General features: G+C 35.2%; 1 protein-coding gene across 4 annotated transcripts; it reads left to right on the top strand.

Moving 5' to 3' along the window:
* The first annotated feature begins 9,442 nt into the window (after positions 1-9,442).
* Positions 9,443-17,680, top strand: LOC139498456 (heat shock 70 kDa protein 12B-like). 4 transcript variants are annotated; one of them, XM_071286842.1, is made up of 5 exons: positions 9,443-9,618; positions 13,681-14,074; positions 14,906-15,124; positions 15,457-15,610; positions 16,488-17,680. In XM_071286842.1, exons 2-5 carry the CDS (start codon positions 13,760-13,762, stop codon positions 17,537-17,539), a joined length of 1,740 nt encoding a protein of 579 aa, XP_071142943.1. In that variant the 5' UTR covers positions 9,443-9,618; positions 13,681-13,759; the 3' UTR covers positions 17,540-17,680. The 4 variants fall into 4 exon arrangements, with proteins under 4 accessions (XP_071142943.1, XP_071142944.1, XP_071142942.1 ...); XM_071286843.1 differs by having other exon boundaries at positions 9,446-9,618; positions 13,737-14,074; XM_071286841.1 differs by lacking the exon at positions 9,443-9,618 and adding an exon at positions 9,866-10,030 and having other exon boundaries at positions 13,737-14,074.
* Positions 17,681-21,341: the final 3,661 nt, after the last annotated feature.

Raw genomic sequence — 21,341 nt, 5'->3', positions numbered from 1 at the left:
ATGACATTAGAGTCGAGTGCAATTTTTATGTACTTTACAACAGAGTGTTATTGAAGTAGTGGTAAGCAATTATAGGACACCACACAGAAAATGTTAAACCGCATAATTGTTCAATAGAATCCTTAAATTATGATAATTGTTTTGTTTATGTAATAAAAAACCTAAGTCAGATGCCACGAGGCAATTCCAATGTTGACTGACGAGTGATTACAGTAATTGAACTACTTATACACTTGGCCACAGAAGTCCCCTGATGGAAATAAGTGTCCTCTCATAACTTGAATGTTGTTGCTATCCAAAATCAAAGTTGTGGATCAAATTTGAACAGAAATACTTGGTTACAGTAATTCATACAACATATTAGAATCGTTTGAAAAAAATAGAACACTTTGTCTGTGAGAAAAAAACACTTTCAAACTTCCAAACATGCTATCCACACTGATCTGTGTCCACACTCTTCGCAAATAAAAATCGAACCGTTAAAGGGGGAATAACTTTAATTGTCTTTGAGTATAATTATGAGTATCTTTTCATAACCTTGTATGGTGTACGTTGTCCGGGGATTCCATTGTAAAATCACAAATGGCACTGTCATAATGAATACATTACAAATAAGTTTAATGAAATTGGAAATATAGGACCATTGCTTACCCGAATATTTTTTAAATAAGTTTTATCGAATTTTTACATTGTAGAATAGAAGAAATAACCCCAAACATAGTATATCTTAATCAGTATTGTTATAGCTTAAAGTATAAGTTACTCTTTATACAATTTATCATCAAGTTAAGTTATACATCAGCAAGTACATTAATTGTACCTGCTCTGGTCAGTATTGCATGCTATTTTATCGACTTTTAGCTAATTTACAGACCGAGATTAAAAAGCGATAGGGGTGAAACCAAATAAATCAACAATCTGCTGTCGGTCAGTCGAAGGGTTTATTCTATCTGAAGTAGAAAAAAACGTATTCACTAAAAAAAGAACAAACAAAACGAATAGCCCTGCGATTGCCTCTGGTATAGAAATGGGTCACCTCGATTTCTCCCAACCTAAAAAAATATCCAAACTAACGGCAAACTTAGTTTTTAACATGCGAGATGTATACATACATCAGCAATGCGGACATAAATTCGATGCCTAATGAAGAAAACGGGATAATAACTATGCATTATAAAGATCTCCTGACTCTGGATGTTAAGCACCCAGTAATGCTTCGGAACATCAATTACTTAAATTGACCATTGGTGACTTCAGAATTCCCAGAGAAAATTGGATCTGGAACTAGCATGTAACAGATACCAAATTTTGCTTACAACATACTTATCTCGAGTTCATGTTATTTTAAGGCTTGCGGCAACTTTTGATAGATGAGAATTAATTTTCCAAATGCATGTTATTACAAAAATGTTAAAACAGGTTATATAGTTCACAGAAACAAGTCCAATAGTTCACAGAAACAATTCCACACATACATATAAGCCCTTGTAGAATGTTTATGTAGAACATTTGGAACAAGCTCTATGTTGAGTTATCTGCCGGACGACAGTGATCCATACCAATGCTTCAGGGTGTTCGTTTTTTGCATAAATAAGCATCCAAGTCCAGTAGTTATGAGAACATGGAATCGTAACATATCATTGACCAGATTTGAATGATAAAGAATTCTTTCAACAATCATCTGAGGTATCTGTGCAAAGAGACAAAGGCCCCGAAATGACGAATATTAAACAATCCAAAGGAAAGAACTAAGATTTATGTACAAAACAATGAACGAAAAACAAATATGACATTTAAAGCAACAAACGGCAACTACCAAATTTCTAGTTCAAACCAGACACAAACAGAATGTGGTGTGGTTAAACATTATTACGACGCCATACCCTCCCCTAACTTGGAACAGTGGTGTAACAGCAGAAAAAAATAGTTTAAAAGGGCTCAGCTAACCAAATTGATACCTAGCAGGAAAACAAGAAACAAAAACATAGACCGGACGTGGCAGGGTATGAATTTTGCATACCCACAATAACAAAGACACATAATACAGGTCTGAAAGTTCTCTCAGTTACCGATAGCTAGTTCAAAGTCAATAAAAAACTAATGAAGGAATCTCAGACTAAAGCATTAATCAGTACACATTCAACATCAAAAGGATCAAGTGTCATTAAAAGCCTAAGAAAAAGATGATCTTAAAAAAAAATGCAAACCTATATTTGTAAAATTTTGACAATTCAAACTACAACCTATAAAAAAGATGATGTGGTATGATTGCCATTGAGACAAATGTCCACAAAAGACCAAAATGACACAGACATTAACAACTATAGGACACCGTACGGCCTTCAACAATGAGCAAAGCCCAAACCGCATAGTCAGCTATAAAAGGCCCCACTAAGACAATGTAAAACAATTAAAACGAGAAAACTAAACTACTTTAGAAATGCTCAACAGCTATTAAAAATATAAGAATTCGAATAATGTTATTCGATCAAGAATGATACATGAATGTATCGTCCAATTTGAGAAACTTTCAAATATATGACACAAGTACTGTATTCCTGGTTTTACCTTGACCTTTTTTTTTTAAATAACATAGAAGTGCAAACACAAATTTATTAATTACGGCATTTATCTAGATCTCGAAATATATGAACATTGTTATATACATGTATTGCAAAGTGATTGCACATGGCCATACATTACAGCATTTCTCCATATGTAGTGTGAGTTTACGCATGCTACGCATTATTTAGAAAAAGAATATTGCAGATACACTTTAATATAAAAAAAAATAAAGATGCTTTGGTATGGTCGCCAATGAGACAACTGTCCACACGAGTCCAAAATGACACAGACATTAAAACTTATAGGTCACCGTACGGCCTTCGACAATGAGCAAAGACCATACCAAATAATCAGCTATAAAAGGCCCCGATAACACAATGTAAAACAATTCAAACGAGAAAACTAACGGCCTTATTTATATAAAAAAATGAAAACTGGGACAAAGGATATTAACCTTTTAATGCATAAAATGCATTCATATGCACATACATATAAGAATATGTGGTATGAGTGCCAATGAGACCACCCAAGTCCCAATTTGTAAGAGTAAACCATTATAGGTCAAAGTACGGTCTGCATCACGGAGCTGTCAAGGGTCTCACACCAAACAGCAAGATATAAAGGGCTTTAACAATTGACTAGTGTAACACCATTCAAACGGGAAAACCTACTAGCGATATAAAAAGAGAGAAACGAGAAACATTGACGAACCTTATCAACAAACGACAACCACTGAACATCAGGTTAGGACAGTTGCAAACAAATGCAGCGGGTTTAAACGTTTTAATAGGTACCTACCCTCGTCCTTACCTTGAACAATAGTGTTACATCACAACATACAAAGACATACTATAAAATATTACTTGAAATGGCTTAACTCAATCAGAAGACATGAAAACAAACAAGTTAAACCATTGTGGTGACGTCAACCTATTCATTTACCGTGGATTCTTTTTCTAGAATCAACGCTTCCTAAATCCGTCGCTGAAATGGACTCACCAAATTATATTCAATTGTGTTCTTTGTGTGTCTAATTTCATTAAGTTTGAATTGGCCAATTTACTGAATTCTGTTCACTAATAGAATTATTTTAAAAACTTACCTTTAATCTTTGTAATTTCTGTATGCCTGCACTGGGAATCGAACCCGTCCATGAATTCTCATAAGTGTCACTAACATCATCATATCGACGAAACCTCTCGACTACCAATTGGTTACAATTGTCTAACGTATATATATAAATGAATATTTGATATACATCGGTACAACGGACACACATGGATTGTACATTTATATATACAATAATAGGCATTCGTAGTGTATCAGTTGGTAGCCGCGAGGTTTCATGGTTATGCTTAATGAGTTAAGACTTGGCGGTTTAGGTTCGAATCCTTGTATTTCTTATTTTGTTGACTATTTTCTTTAGTTTTCCGGTTTTGTTTCTTGTTTTTTAAGTTATTGTGGATCTTTTGTTTAATAAAAGCGAGTTTATCCGTTTATAATCGGTTCATTGTTAGCTATTCCACATGTTTGAAATGAAAATGTTTACATTCTAGGTGTTCATTTTTGTTTTATAAATCAATATAGTATGATTTCATCTGTTTATTCGCAAATTCCTATGCTAGAAAATCGGGCTATGCCTAGAAGAAGACTTCTTGTTAGAAATTTCGGACACATGCTTTAAATATATGCTATATATGTTTTTTGTCAAGTTGTTGTCCCCGGCTTTGACATATTCCCCATTTTCATTCTCAATCTTATGAGAAATAAGATACAATATTTCTCATTTTGTCAAAAATGTTCAGATGCCTGACAAATGAAAATCTTTAACGGCAGACGTGGTGTGTTCAGCATGTATTTGTATTGTTTTAACCATTTAATTGTAATATATATAATTTATTGTAATGCATCGTTTGTCACGATAACCAGGTTATTTAAACTCACTTACAATACCTTCTAATTAAGAATAGGCTTTAATTTTGAATAGATATTATCACAATAGTTTAAGTTATAGATACAATGGATAAGCGTTGATTCATGAAAAACAAACCATTCGCCCTGCGGGCTCATGGTTTCTTTTTCAAGAATCAACGCTTATCCATTGTATCTATATCACTGAATATACACTGAACGAATAAATTTGATCTATGACACAATGTATATAAAATTATGTAAGCTCAAAGTAAGATATGTGCTATCATAGTTATTTAGCATCTCCTCTCCTTAATTATGTCACACAATAAAACAATGAACAAAGCACCATTTGGCAGGATCAATTGCAATTACATTTAAAGCAAATAAGACTAAATCTGCAAACAACAATCTACGTGTTAAAAAAAAATGAAATGGGCATACAATTATGACAGGATTCATAGCCAAATGCAATGTTTCACTGTTTTATTTTTGTCTCAATAAAACATCAGTTGTTTAGGGGCCAGCTGTAGGACGCCTCCGGGTGCGGGAATTTCTCGCTGCATTGAAGACCCATTGGTGACCTTCTGCTGCTGTCTGTTCTATGGTCGGGTTGTTGTCTTTTTGACACATTCCCCATTTCCATTCTCAATTTTATCATGTGGTTAGGTTGCTGTTACCTTGATACATTTCCCAAATCTCATTTGAATTTATTCATATTAAAATTAAATTTTATATCTATATATATATGGCGAGGGAAGAACCAAAAATTTGCGAAAGCAAATTTACAGATCTAACATTGTTGGTTTGATGTTTAGACGAGTTGTATATACATTATGTACACAGCCATGTATCACCATCATTGATGGCGATCCGATGGATACATCTGTTGTAGGGTTGTCACTGACTCAGACGTACTTATGAATATAATTATTTTCTGTGACTGTATCTTACATTAATTTGTAGGATCCTTTACTATAGATAATTTAGCTGATCTGTAACAATAACATCTTCATGCCTTATATATCATGTACTGTAGTACGCCGCTAGATTAAAACTGACGTGGAAAGGTAACACATGGCCAGCGAAAGCTCTTTTTTTGAGAGCCCAGGTGGTCGTGTGGTCTAGCGGGACGGCTGCAGTGCAGGCGATTTGGTGTCACGATATCACAGTAGCATGGGTTCGAATCCCGGCGAGGGAAGAACCAAAAATTTGCGAAAGCAAATTTACAGATCTAACATTGTTGGGTTGATGTTTAGACGAGTTGTATATATATATATATATATATATATATATATATATATATATATGGGGTTGTCACTGACTCAGACGTACTTATAAATATAATTATTTTCTGTGACTGTATCTTACATTAATTTGTAGGATCCTTTACTATAGATAATTTAGCTGATCTGTAACAATAACATCTTCATGCCTTATATATCATGTACTGCAGTACGCCGCTAGATTAAAACTGACGTGGAAAGGTAGCACACGGCCAGCGAAAGCTCTTTTTTTGAGAGCCCAGGTGGTCGTGTGGTCTAGCGGGACGGCTGCAGTGCAGGCGATGTGGTGTCACGATATCACAGTAGCATGGGTTCGAATCCCGGCGAGGGAAGAACCAAAAATTTGCGAAAGCAAATTTACAGATCTAACATTGTTGGGTTGATGTTTAGACGAGTTGTATATATATATATATATATAACTCGTCTAAACATCAACCCAACAATGTTAGATCTGTAAATTTGCTTTCTCGCAAATTTATGGTTCTTCCCTAGCCGGGATTCGAACCCATGCTACTGTGATATCGTGACACCAAATCGCCTGCACTGCAGCCGTCCCGCTAGACCACACGACCACCTGGGCTCTCAAAAAAAGAGCTTTCGGTGGGCATGTGTTACCTTTCCACGTCAGTTTTAATCTAGCGGCGTACTACAGTACATGATATATAAGGCATGAAGATGTTATTGTTACAGATCAGCTAAATTATCTATAGTAAAGGATCCTACAAATTAATGTAATATACAGTCACAGAAAATAATTATATTCATAAGTACGTCTGAGTCAGTGACAACTCTACAACAGATGTATCCATCGGATCGCCATCAATGATGGTGATACATGGCTGTGTACATAATGCATATACAACTCGTCTAAACATCAACCCAACAATGTTAGATCTGTAAATTTGCTTTCTCGCAAATTTATGGTTCTTCCCTAGCCGGGATTCGAACCCATGCTACTGTGATATCGTGACACCAAATCGCCTGCACTGCAGCCGTCCCGCTAGACCACACGACCACCTGGGCTCTCAAAAAAAGAGCTTTCGGTGGGCATGTGTTACCTTTCCACGTCAGTTTTAATCTAGCGGCGTACTACAGTACATGATATATAAGGCATGAAGATGTTATTGTTACAGATCAGCTAAATTATCTATAGTAAAGGATCCTACAAATTAATGTAATATACAGTCACAGAAAATAATTATATTCATAAGTACGTCTGAGTCAGTGACAACTCTACAACAGATGTATCCATCGGATCGCCATCAATGATGGTGATACATGGCTGTGTACATAATGCATATACAACTCGTCTAAACATCAACCCAACAATGTTAGATCTGTAAATTTGCTTTCTCGCAAATTTATGGTTCTTCCCTCGCCGGGATTCGAACCCATGCTACTGTGATATCGTGACACCAAATCGCCTGCACTGCAGCCGTCCCGCTAGACCACACGACCACCTGGGCTCTCAAAAAAAGAGCTTTCGGTGGGCATGTGTTACCTTTCCACGTCAGTTTTAATCTAGCGGCGTACTACAGTACATGATATATAAGGCATGAAGATGTTATTGTTACAGATCAGCTAAATTATCTATAGTAAAGGATCCTACAAATTAATGTAATATATATATCTAGGCACTTTATATATATATATATATATATATATTAGAAGTTACTTCATCTAATGAACAGAAGACCAATACTTGTTTTTATTTTTTATTTTTTTGGGAGGGGTAGGATTTCGAAGGTGAGTTTCCTCGCTTGATAAGAACTTAAAATTAATAAATAATTCAATCTATCACCCCTCCCCTGAGATATCAAATGGTCGTCCACCTAACAATAACGAACTAAAAAAAATTAACATTTTCTAGTTGAATGTTTACAGAGTCTTTTAGATTGTTTGCCAAAGAAGACTTTCTTTCTAAGACTGTAGATACGCAAGAAATCACAAAGTTGTCTGTACCGCGCAGATGTCTATAAGTTCTTTAGCTGCTGAAGTGATCCTAGGTCTGCGAGAACATTATCTAGCGTCTGCATTCTGTAATTCACCGACCAGGATTCGACCAATGACAATGTTCTTGGTTGCTTTGTCTAGTCTTGGCATATCATTACATGTTCGAGGAACAATTTTATTTACAATGAGTAGGTCAATGCCACTGGTTGTGGATGTTTCCGCCCCGAGGTATCAGTAGTCAGCACTTTTGTGACATTAATTATCGATCATTGGTATGTTCGAATTAATAACTATATAAAGTAACGACTTAGTACTCTTCCACGTCCACTCTGTTATACAAATCGAATGTATGCATTTCTGTGTGTATCCATCTGATGAGTTAAGCCTTTTTAACGGATTTTTATAATTAGATCTTATTTTTTTACTGTTACACCACTGTCTCATGTTAAGGGGAGGGTAGGGCGCCCGCTCAAATGTTAACTGGGTCCCCGCCATATTCTGTATGTGCCTGTACCAGGTCAGGAGCCTGCAATTCAGTGGTTGTCGTTGGTCCTGCATCATATTTGTTTTTTGTTCATTATTTTGCTTAATATACATTAAGCCGCTGGTATTCTCGTAAATTTGAATTGTTTAATATTTGTCATTTCGGGGCCTTTAATAACTGACTATGCGCGATGAGTTTTGTTCATTGTTTAAGGCCGCAAGTTTGAGAGTTGTCTCCTTGGAAATCATACCACATCTTCTAATTTGTTATGTTTATAAAACTTTGAATTTCTCAAAATTCTACAGATTTTCTACACCAGAAATGGATTACCTTAAGTTAGCATTAATTATGAAAACCTTTTTGAATATTTGATCAGCAATGCTCTTCGTTCTTTATTTGGCCTAGATGAGCTTTTGATTCGATTGTCACTGGTGAGTGTTTTGTTGACAAAACGTGCGTCTGACGTACAAAATAAAAAAGCCTGATACATGTATCTTTGATGAGCCTTTGTTTTTGTTTTGTTTTAGGTGAAAGGACTGAAAATATTATGATGAAACCTTTGTTTGCATATCATTGCGGATATAAGGTGTTCAACTGTAGAGGAACAGTGAATATATGAGGATTTGGATGGCGAGTTTTTCATCTCTGTATTCTATATTCGTTTAGGTCGTATTTCTCTATTCTTAATAAAAATATGTCTATTTTCCCTTTTTTTATTATTAAAAATCCCATCTTTCTGAGGTATATTTGCACTTTATTCTCTATTCCTAAAACCTCCATATAAAGACTTGTGTACCAGAGAAATCTAGCATTTCAACTTTGTTTTGCATCATTGGAAGAAAGTGTCAAATTACCTTTTATCATGCTTTGAGCCCAGTCAAGTCATAATCTTAGAAATGGATGATCCAATATTTAAAATTAGTATTCAACATGATCTAGAACGAAATTGAAAAAAATGAGATACAGTATATAAACTATCATTTGTAGAAATAAAATTGTTTAACATTGTACCAACCATTTAATATAATTAAATGAGACGTGGAGTGTGCGTCTCTAAGACACCACCAACCTAGCGACACAAATAACGGAACGGCGTATAGAGCTAGGTCAGCATAATGAAACGGGCGCATTACATTTGCGCCAATTTTTTTAAATCTTTCATTTGCCCCACAAGGTTATATTTCATTTGAAACAAAATTTAAAAACTTCATTTGCGCCATTTCACAGGTAATACATGTAACATAACGGAAAAGTTAAATATGCATTGCTGTATCGTGGATAAGAATGGTTTCTACAGTATTTCTCCTTGATAATTGTTCTTACTCATTTCTAATACAAAACTGAGGTTTAGAAGTATAGTGTTCACATGTTTGAGGTGTAAAGATGGACATTGTCGTTTATACAAACAGAGGATAATAAGTCTGTATGTTTTTAACTTACATACGGTAGTTATCATATACGATCTAAACCTTAGGTTTATGCAATTAATATTAAATATTATGTCTTTGGTTTTATTTCTATATTTCTTATCACTCTTGTGTTAAAAAGGAAAGTCATTAACATATTGTACCAGTACAGTGAAAATATTTTTTGTATCTTAGATAAGCATGATAAGGATAATATTCTTTTTTCTACGTAACATATTAAAATTTCCTTTATCACAATTGAAACCAAAAGTTATTTCCGTTGACGGATGTAATATATTAACAATAATAGTCACATTGTTGTGTATTTTCACATCAAATTACATATCACATGTATAAGGATAAAATCTAGTGTCTATATATTAGACTGTGTATTTATATGTTTTATTGTTGACCTTTCCACAGAGGTGAGTTAATTTATATAAATGACGTAATTTGAAAATCTTTTCCTACGAAACACAATTTAGTCCGGTTTTCCATTGATTTATGTGCTAGTAATGCAAACGTGTATCACGAAATTTAGTGTCAACATAGATATAATAGCCATGGCTATCATGTATTATATCTATGGTGTCAACGACAAGTGTGTTTTAATATACTAGTACTCAATAGGTACATACAACAACATGAGAACATAATTATTATCAAAAATTCAAATTGGTCCGTGTGTATCATGTTTTCTTTATAGTTAGTTGTTTGGGATGCAGCCAGAAGAGAACCGAAGCATACCGAGAAAAGAGGGTATATTGAAAGGGAGCAGGGGCGGATCCAGCCATTAAAAAAAAGGGGGGGGGGGGGTCCCAACCCAGAGTAAAAAGGGGGGGGGGGGTTCCAGCTATATGCTCCCATTCAAATGCATTGATCGGCCAAAAAAGGGGGGTTCCAACCCCCGGAACCCCCCCTCTGGATCCGCGCCTGGGGAGGATTGTTTCGTGTTAAGTTCACTAATAGACTTTATGATTCATGCAGGTTTCGACATAGTGACATTCTCCCTACCTACTAGAAGTATCAGATTAAGCATCCCCGTTACGTCTGGACGTGGCGGTATATGCATATATCCGGACCACAACTATTCAGTTTAAGATTATAAGTTCGCAGAGTGATTTTAGTGAAAGTAAGTAAAAACATTGCCTGCTTACTCTAAATGAGAGTGCTATTAGAATTGAGAATGGAAACGGGGATTGTGTCAAACAAACCATAACCCGACAACAGAACAAAAACAACACAAGGCCATCAATTGGTCTTTAACGCAGCAAAAAGATCCAGCTACGGGCTGCGGGCTTCAGTTGGTCCTTCAACAATAATGCAAAAACAGATTTCGGATTTGGACAGGCGCATACATGCAGCGGGGTTGATAGATATAAGAAGATGTGGTTTGAGTGCAAATGATACATCTCTCCATCCAAGTCACAATTTATAAAAGCAAATATGATTTCGTAGATCCAAACCCTCCCAACCCTATACCACTAGCCAATGTAGCTAGAGATAAATAAACAAGGCCTTTTCTCAAAAGAATATTAGTTTTTCAGAAACTAAGTTTATGAAGAGCAGTGTTGTCTGGACACTCTTTTATAACATTTTTGAATATAATCTGCCATGGTTAATTTTGGGGATGAGGAGCAGTGTCGTCTGGACACTCGTTTATAACATTTTTGAATATAATCTGCCATGGTTAATTTTGGGGATGAGGAGCAGTGTCGTCTGGACACTCGTTTATAACATTTTTGAATATAATCTGCCATGGTTAATTTTGGGGATGAGGAAAACACAAATCGGAAACTTGAGGTTTTTTGTTGTTTTGTGTAAATGTAGTTTTAATTACTTAATAATTATATAGATCGATTGTTTGTTACAAAATTGTTTTTCTTCAGTTAGTAAATAATGAAATGCTGCTCCAGCCTACGTTGTAACATGTAACATCAGGGGCGTAGCTACCTAAGGCTCGACTAGGCACGTGCCTATACATAAATTTGCCGATTATACTCTCTTTGGAAAAAAAAAATTAAAAAAATTAAAAATGTTAATTCTAATGCGTATTATTATTTATACATGACCCACCCCTATTCGAATCCCGATACTAGTATCCTGGTTAAGGTTTAGGGTTAGGGTTAGGGTTAGGGTTAGGGTTAGGGTTAGGGTTATCGGTTTTAAACATGCCAAAAGTGTAAAAGGTGTTGCCATTTCTAATACGATCGTTGCGTTTTTTTATCATGTAAAACTTGATATGAGGAATCTCCATGCCCAGTGTTATGACGGCACCGCGAATATGTCCGGCAGGTATAATGGTGTGCAGGCAAAAATACTATAGCAATCACCAGAAGCTTCCTACATCCACTGCAAGGCACACCAACTAAATCTTGCACTCGTTCATAGTAGTAAGGAACTTTGTGTTAGAAACATGATGTCGACTGTACAGTAAATTGCATTCAAATTTGATTATTCGGCTAAAAGCTTGACTGCTTTCACTGAAGAACTGTCAGAAAATGAAAACGTTCAAAAATAACTAGAACGTCAAACAAAGTTGAGAACACTATGAGAAACTCGTTGGTCAAGCCGGGCAGATTCGCTGTATACATTTCGAACAGCATTTGAAGTTGTTGTCTCTGCCCTCAATTCACTTAAAGACGACAACGATGACAAAGTAGCACAGAGTATGAATGCGATACTTCGATTTGAATTTATCATAAGTCTTGTTGTTGAAGAACACTTATTAAGCTCAACAGTCGCCTTGACAAATTACTTACAGAAAACCGATATTGATTTGATTGAATCTTTGACAGAGTCTAAAATTATAGTCATCGGCAACAAGTAAAAGATTCTTCAGCGCGATGAGACGCGTCAAATCCTACGTGAGATCGACAATGGGAGACGAGCGACTTTCAAATCTATCCCTTCTTCATATACACCGACACCTCAATGTTGATGTTGGTGCGAGTATAACTGATTTTATCGGCACTAAAAAAAACCGTCGACTTGACTTTGAGTAAATGTATCATTGTCTTTGTGTCTGAAAGTTATCAGTCATAAAAAATCAGAAATATTAGATTTGTTTAACCAATTTTTGCCCAAATTTGAGTTAAAATATTCGTTTAAAAAAGTTGAAAATCTTTTCCTTTGACCCTCTGTGGGCCTTAATCTAAAACTAGTCTGATCTACACTGGGCATATTGTAATAATGTTTTTTTCCAGACTTTTGATTGTACACTACTACGTTAATTCAGGTGTTAATGTAAAATTATTCATAATTCTTCGATTTTTTCTTCATGAATATATCATGATAAAAACCAGTAAATATGATATTTTTGTACACAAAATTATGCAACTAAAATGCTGCAAACCGTTTTCCGTCGGGGGGCTTCGCCACCCTGAACCCCCTACCAGGGCTCTGCCCTGGACCTGATGGGGGCCTTGAGCGGCCCCAAGACCCCCTGCCGATTTGTGCCTACAGTTGATCTGATACCTAGCTACGCCCCTGAACATGTAACTTACTATTTGTTATAATAAACATTTTCGGAAAGTCGTCTATATATAGAAATTTATCAATTTCGCCGAATAAAAATAGAGGGACCGTATCAAAATGTCAAAACGTTGTGAATTAATATGTTGTTTGTGTATATTGTATGACATTACAAAGTCGATTATGAGAATTTATAGCTAAACTTGGTTTATGTTTGCCTCCGATTAAAATAAACTTATTTAATAAATATGAACTAAAATTAGGATAGAAAAAGAAAGAAAAGAAAGAAAAATGAGCCAACATTTGTGTATATTCTTTAAATATTCATGTCATTTTTTAAAGATTATCTTAAAGTTAAAACTATTATGTCAAGTTCTCATGAAAGGGATTTATTTTATTATATTTCGATGTTATTATGATTTTTTTATTGTGTTCATCTTAATTTCTAATCATTTCAGTAATCGGTATTGAAAACCATAAATCTGTTCATTTTTCTTTATATAATTGTACACCCCATTACTATCTATTCTTTACTTATTTTTTAATTCTCTATCCAGTTAACCAAGCAAGATCTTCGTTATATGTTCTATTTTTTTCCCAGCAAATTATTTCAACAATGAACTTACCAATAGAAACTACAGACCTGTAATTGTACAGTATTATATATAGCATCGGCAATTATGACACAGACAACGGACAACTGTATTTTGGTTGCTGCTATTGACTTCGGAACATCATATTCCGGTTATGCATTTTCGACCAGGAATGACTTTGAAAAAGATCCCTTACAGATACAGGTTAACCCTCCCTGGGCTGCTGGGACAAGACAATTGTTGTCACTGAAAACTCCAACCTGTCTTCTCCTCGATGCTGATAAAAACTACGTCGCTTTTGGGTATGATGCCGAGGACAAGTATTCAGAACTTGCGTTATTAAAAGACCATGAGAGTTACTACTATTTTCAAAGGTTCAAGATGAGTCTTTATCATACACAGGTACATATAAGCAAAAAATACAGAGAGAGTAAGCCACTATGTAGATAAAATATCGATAGCAAGGTTAAAGGGCTATACTGGACAAGGGCGGAAGGGGAAATTTATCATTATTCTTGAAAGTTTGCAATTGGTCTTTAGCTCCATTGTCAGTCTTTTCCGTATTTAGCAATCCACGGTTTAAATGTTTGTCATGGCCCGAGAAAACAGTTACATGTATTTTGTAGTACATGTCTTTTAGACAATAAATGGAAATTCAAAATATCCCATCTGCGCTTTCTTTATACTATTTTTTTGGTGTGGTGTACTGCTTTTAGGAAAAATTGTATCAAAATTATAGAAAACTTCATCGGATCTAACTCAAAATATGGACCACTACTTAACTTTAAAATTCATGAACCAATGTTTTTTACAGTGAAGTTGTATCCCCCCCCCCCCTACTTGCTATTTGAGGCATAAAGCATGACGAAAAAAAATTGGAAAGGGTATAAAAAAAAATGACAATTAACACACTGTCCACACTAAGATTCGTAGACAACGAAATGTGGTTTCGGACCATGAACTTTAATATGACGTTATGAATACAAACTGAGTTCACATGTTTAATATCATGTAAACTTAAAATTAAAATAGTATGGCAAATAAAGGTCAAGGTATGTCTATGATTCCGTGAATATAAAGATGTAATAGTGTGGGCGGAGTTTGGTGTACTATAAACACATATTTTTGTGTATATACATATTGCAGTTTTGAACACACGCTAAAATTCGAACGCAACTAATCCAAGACGTATTACTTCAATTATACATAATTTGTATCATATTCACATTTCAGAATTTGAATAAAGATCTGGTTGTTGAGGACATGACCGGAAAGCAATTTTCGGCTTTTGATGTTTGTTGTTTATCAATTAAAGCTTTGAAAGATCATTTACTCGAATCCATTAGCAAACAGTTTATCAATATGAATATAGATGACATTCGTTGGGTGTTGACTGTACCAGCCATTTGGACGGACAGTGCTAAACAATTCATGCGCAGAAGTGCTGAGAAGGTAAACTTTCATTGGTCAACAGATATTTTGTCAAAATTTATCTGTTAATGATGTTCGATACTCTGCAGTACATAAATAACGAAACTAGATTTGCAGAAAAAAAATTAACCTGAATTCCGTATGTTTGTTTTTGAGATAAAAGACTTTGACAATTAGGCGGGAATGATTATCACTTGAGTATCTTTTTGAATTAATCTAACATTGACTCGGGTTTTTTTTAAAACCTATAAAAAAAATAACAATATAACTTAGATTTTAAAGATGGCATTAAAATATATATTATAATATAATATGATATTATATATATAGATATGTTTTTTTTGTATTTTCAGGCAGGAGTTCCATCCGATAATCTACAGATATCTTTGGAACCCGAGGCAGCTTCTATATATTGCCAACACTTGCCCATAGAAAACTTGAAGGGAGCAGGGAAAAGATTGTCAGCAACAGTAGCTGGCACTAGATGTATAATTGCTGATTTAGGAGGTACATCTACGGGTTTTTGTTTCATTGGGTCGGTGGTCTTTTATATTGAGTCGGTGTGGTGCGAGAGATGTTTTTTCAATATTATTAACAAAAAATGACCGACCATTGTGGTAGTAATTTCAAACGAATTTAATAAAACGTGAGAATTAAATTTTCCTCCACTTATTTTTATTCATATTAGTTTAAATTCATTCGTTTTTTCGTTTACTTATTGAGAAAACAAATACTCTTTTTTTTTAACTGTTACAAATTTGAGAGTTTACTTAAAGTGGAATTTTAAAAAAATACAACAAAAAAATGTCCTTATTTTTCAGTGAAAAAGAAGCAGTTGAAATTTTTGTGGAAAATTTTTCTCTTGAAAAATATGAAAGAAAGAAAAAAAGATTGTACAATATTTTGAAAAAAAAATCTCATTGTTGAAGGCCATACGGTGACATATAGTTGTTTACTTCTACGTCGTGTGGTCTCTTGTTAAAAGTTATCTCAGTGGCAATCATATCACATCTTCTTGTTTTTTATCATGATGAGGATTTTTATTTATTTTGTTTATTTGCTATAATGTTCTCACATAAGGTGGGGTAAATGTGTCTAATTGTAAGGTAATCACCGCATTTTATAAAAATTACAAGTAAAATAAAAAAAATAAAAATCCTGTGTCCACGATTCGTATATAATATTCCGACAGCACACCGTGTTCTACTTTTAAATCAACCAATTAAATGCGTGCCTTTAAATTTTTCAAGGGGTATATCATAACGACAACTCCTAAGGATCCCGAAAGTTCGTCAAATAGAAGGTAGAATGGTAAGCTGTCGGATTATTTAAAGCGAAGCATTGGCACATGGTCTTTATTTTAATCGGTCTACTTACATTTTAGGTGGGACACTAGATATAACAGTACATGAAAAAATGAACGATGGGCGTCTTAAAGAAATATGCCGTGCTTCTGGTAATAACTGTGGCGGAACGTGCGTCGACGTCCAGTTCTTTAAAATGATGGAGACCATACTAGGACCAGAAACTTTCAAGGCATTCAAACAAGACAATCTTGATTCGTACATTGACCTATCTAGAGAATTCGAAATCAAAAAGAGAAATTTCCAGCCTGACAGCACTGGCTATGTTACTTTGCTAATACCTTTGACAGTTCTAGATTTGGTGTGCAATAAACATTTGAATTTAAATTTTAAGAAGGCGTTGGAAGACTCGGAATACGGATCAGTAACGACACTTTTAAATGACAAACTCCGTATTGAGGTTGAAACTTTCCGGGCTCTTTTTGAACCAACAATTATTGGAGTTGTAGGACTTATTGCTGAAATAATGAAAAGATCAAATGCTGACAGTGATACCCAAATACTGCTTGTCGGGGGCTTTTCGGGTTGCAATTTGGTTCAAAGGGCTATCAATGCTACATTTCCCGCCCACAATATAATCGTGCCGTATGATAGTGACGTGTCGGTTCTGAAAGGTGCGGTAATATTTGGTCACCAACCGAACATCATATCTGAGAGAATTTCTAAATATACGTATGGATTCAGCAAAAGAAAAATCTTCGACCAACAAAAGCATGATAGCAGCCATTTAGAAATAGTTGACGGAAAAGAAAGGTGCAGTCGTGTATTTGAACCTATTATTAAACGAGATGAAATAGTGCCAGTTGGCAAAAAAATCACATCCACGGCAAAATGCAAACCAGATGACGACGGATTATTTACGCTATGTATTTATCAGACAGAGAGCGACAATCCTATTTACACCGACGAAGATGGGTGCTCCTTACTAGGAACAATACACGCACAACTGCCGAGTCCATCCCCATCAGATAAAATTAAAGTTGAATTGATTTTCGGAGGAACTGAAATAAGTGTTAAAATAAGAGACACTGCTTCGCGTAAAAAATGCGAGGAAACAATTCAAATGATTTAGCTTAGTATGTATATTTATGATTTGGATTTTTATTGAAATCTTATATTGTTTTATATTGTCGATTTGCTTGTATTTTTATCTAGCATAATATATATATATATATCTAAGAAAAACATATAGTTGCTGATAACATTTTGCGATAAATTTTATATACATGTATATTCAGTACGTTATGCTGTCAAATCAATTGACAATTTATTTGTCAAACGTCATTAATTATAATACTTTAACATTTATAAAATTTTATCATACTAAAATAACGAGGTTCAATTTGTAAGCCGGTATGCCGTTAAAACGACGAATGAAATAATTTAACTTTATATCCTACTCATATATAAAAGTGGTGCTGATAAATAGTTTACCATTCCAGACCCGTTTTTTTCCCTCATAATTAACAGAGCCCATAATTAACAAGTTCCGGGTCGAATCCACTACCGATACCAATAGTATATGTCACATGTAGTTTCTGGTTGTATGTATGTTCTGTAGAAAGGAGCATCGTCATGGGGTATGGTGTCAAGGAAGACATTTATCACACTGTATCAGTACAGCTTTAATGTGAGCATTTTCCTTACCATTTCCCAGCCTGGCAGACCAGTGACAGGTCTAACTACAAGAAAGTTAACCTTCTCCCAAAAACAAAAAGTACAAGGCAATTTAACATATGAACATATTAACTACTTTCGTCTGATTTGCTCATCCTTAAAATATAGAAATTGAAAAATATAAAAACAATTAAAATGTCAATTGTTCTTGAACAATTGAGAGGTCTTTCCTTTTGTAATGTAAAATACATGTTCCAATAGACGTAGAGTGTATTGAAAAGTTCTTACACACAAATAACTTAAAAAATCAGAAACCTAAAACAAGGGTTATGCCACTTACAGAAAGGTCAAATCTCTTCGGTCAGATGTAAAAAAAAAGTTGCGCCTCATCCACCTCAACGTTTTTCACTATTTACTAATTCTGTAAGTACAATCGTTTTTGAGATATCGACCAAAAAGTTGTAAGGTCAAAGGTCCACCTTAAAGAGCTTTAAAACACACTGAAAATCCTTTAAATAAGTTCAAAAAAACATAATTCGCTATATGGGACATGACCTTGACCTTTGACCTTTGTCAAGGTCATTGGTCCCCAATGTCATTGCTGAAGACCCCATGGGTCTAGGACCTTTAGTCATATAGTAAAAGCTGATTTTGCCTTTTCAGAAACCTAAAACAAGAGTTATGCCCCTTACAGAAAGGTCAAATCTCTTCGGTCAAAATGTAATAAAGTTGCGCATTAATGACCCAAACATTTTCCACTATACAACACTTTTGAAAGTATTAAGGTTGCTGAGATTATCCGCTAACAAGGTGTTAGGTCAAAGGTCAAGGTCAACATACACATTTTCAAAGTCACATGAATTGATGATCAATGTACTTAGAATAATAATCCACGGTAAGTATGTAAGCTTTACTCTGAAAGTCAAACAAGTCACATCCAACTAACATATACGGTAGATCCGGGGTCGGAGTAGGTTTAAGCGGTTCAGATGGCTGCTGATTTTGATATGACGCGCAAAGCGCACAATTTTCAATGTATCACTCAACTTATGTATTCATACGTGGCCAGTACATTACTTCTCGAGCACGTTTCTTGCATTTTGTCATGCCAAGATGAGATTTGTGTATGAGTTTTAACATGTTGTCACGCAAACTGGGCGGAATCACAATTTTAAGTCCCTTGTAAATAATTCCATCAAGAACAGATAACTGATCACGAGAATCCCAGTACTCTCGGACTTCAAACGGAGTTTCGACTTTAAGATCTGGCCATCCTTTAAGAATTATTTCATTAAGTTCAAACAATTCGGATTTCGTTGCATCCTGTATTTCGGAATATTTGTCCTTGCTGACTGATATCATGCAAATCATGTCCTGGACGATATCTCCTTCTTCAGTATTGTTTTCTACGGACAAAAATGCTCTCGATAAAGCGTCGGATATTTTCATGTCTTTTCCCTTCCGATAACACACTTGAATGTCGTACCATTGTAATTTTAACATCATTTTCTGTATACGAAGCGGTGCTGCTAATAATGGCTTTTTAAAAAATTGTTCTAGCGGTTTATGGTCGTTATGTATGATAGTTTTCTTCCCAAAAATATAACAATGAAACTTCTTCGTACTGAACACTATGGAGAGCATCTCCTTCTCAATCTGTGCATAACGTTTTTCAGATTCAGATAAGGAACGAGATGCATAAGCAATAACACGGCCTTCTTGCATTAAAACGGCGCCTAGCCCTTCTTGACTAGCATCACACTCGATTTCAACAGGTTTCTTAACATCGAAAAATGAAAGAACTGGCGTTGTACTACACACACGCTTTAATTCATGAAAGCTCTTTTCCTGTTCGTATTTCCATATGAATAAAACATCAGATTTCAATAGTGTCCTTAAAGGAGCATCCACTTGACTGAGATTTGGTATAAACTTTGAAAGGTACTGAACAAGTCCTAAGAATCTACGAACACCTTCCTTGTTTTGTGGAGCAGGCATTTCGACTACAGCCTGAATTTTAGCAGGATCCTGTAGGAGTCCTTTGTCGGTGAAAACATGGCCCATGTACGCAATTCTAGCTTTTCTCACAAAGCATTTATCAAAATTAAAACGTAAGTTATGTTTAGTAGCACGTTCAACCACTTGTTTCAGAATTTTGTCATGTTCTTTCATGTTTCGGCCTGCAATAAGAATGTCATCTATAATAGCGGTAGCTCCTATAATGCCTTCGAGCATCTGATCCATAATAGGCTGGTATATTTCTGGTGCGGACTTGATTCCGAAAGGTAAGCGTAGCCATCTATATCGGCCAATCGGAGTATTGAAAGTTGTCAAATATGAAGACGGTTCTTCTAGTTTAATTTGTAGGAATCCAGACTTAGCATCTAGTACCGAAAATACCTTTGCATCTGGTATCAACGGTATTACGTCTTCAATTGTCTTTAACGGATAGTTTTCACGTTGAATCACTTCGTTCAGATCTTTCGGGTCGATACAAATTCTTACTTTGTCCTTTCTGAGTGCGACTACCATGGAACTGACCCACTCTGTCGGTTCTTCAACTTTTGTTATGTAACCGTTTTCTTCCATGTTTCTAAGTTCAGTTATCGCTTTTTCCTTAATAGCGGCAGGAATTCGTCTCGGTGCATGCACTACACCCTTTGCATTTTCAGCTACTGTGAGTCGATATTCACCTGGTAATGTTCCAGAAGTTTTTATCAGTTCTGGAAAGTCATGTGACAATTCATTTGGCTTAGCAATTTCCTCTATAGTGTCAATTGTGTCTATTCTTTTCACGAGATTCAAACTCTCTGCAAAGTCGCCACTGATAATATTGTCCTGTTCCATATCGACAATTTCAAAAGTTTCATAAATTTCACGTTCCTTGAATATAACCGGAAGTCTTATTTTACCGATCTGTTGAATCTTGTGTCCTGTGTACGATTTCAGAATTTTCTTCGAATCGGTAATTTCAAACATTTTACTCTTTAGTTCTAATTTATTGAGTGATTTCTTGGAAATAATACTACACTTTGCACTGGTGTCAATTCTGACCGGAAGTGCCTTGTCACCGATGTGAACGTCTACAATCCATCTATCTTCTGAGTTTCGCCAAGTCTCGGTTTTTACGGTTGATATGTATAATAATTCATCTCCACTATATTGACTATCACAACTGTTCTGATCTACTTCTTGAATCATGTTGATTTTTCTAAGTCTCTTTCTACAAACTTTTAACCAATGATCAGGCTTTTTGC

The sequence above is a fragment of the Mytilus edulis genome, chromosome 12 (assembly GCF_963676685.1).
Source record: "Mytilus edulis chromosome 12, xbMytEdul2.2, whole genome shotgun sequence".
NCBI lineage: Eukaryota > Metazoa > Mollusca > Bivalvia > Mytilida > Mytilidae > Mytilus > Mytilus edulis.
This window is presented reverse-complemented; position numbering and strand designations above follow the sequence as displayed.

Coding starts and splice junctions, on each gene's coding strand:
- LOC139498456 (XM_071286842.1), top strand. CDS start 13,760: ATGACACAGACAACGGACAACTGTATTTTGGTTGCTGCTATTGACTTC. Junction 15,125..15,456: donor TGCGCAGAAGTGCTGAGAAG/GTAAACTTTCAT, acceptor TTGTATTTTCAG/GCAGGAGTTCCATCCGATAA. Junction 15,611..16,487: donor TATAATTGCTGATTTAGGAG/GTACATCTACGG, acceptor CTTACATTTTAG/GTGGGACACTAGATATAACA.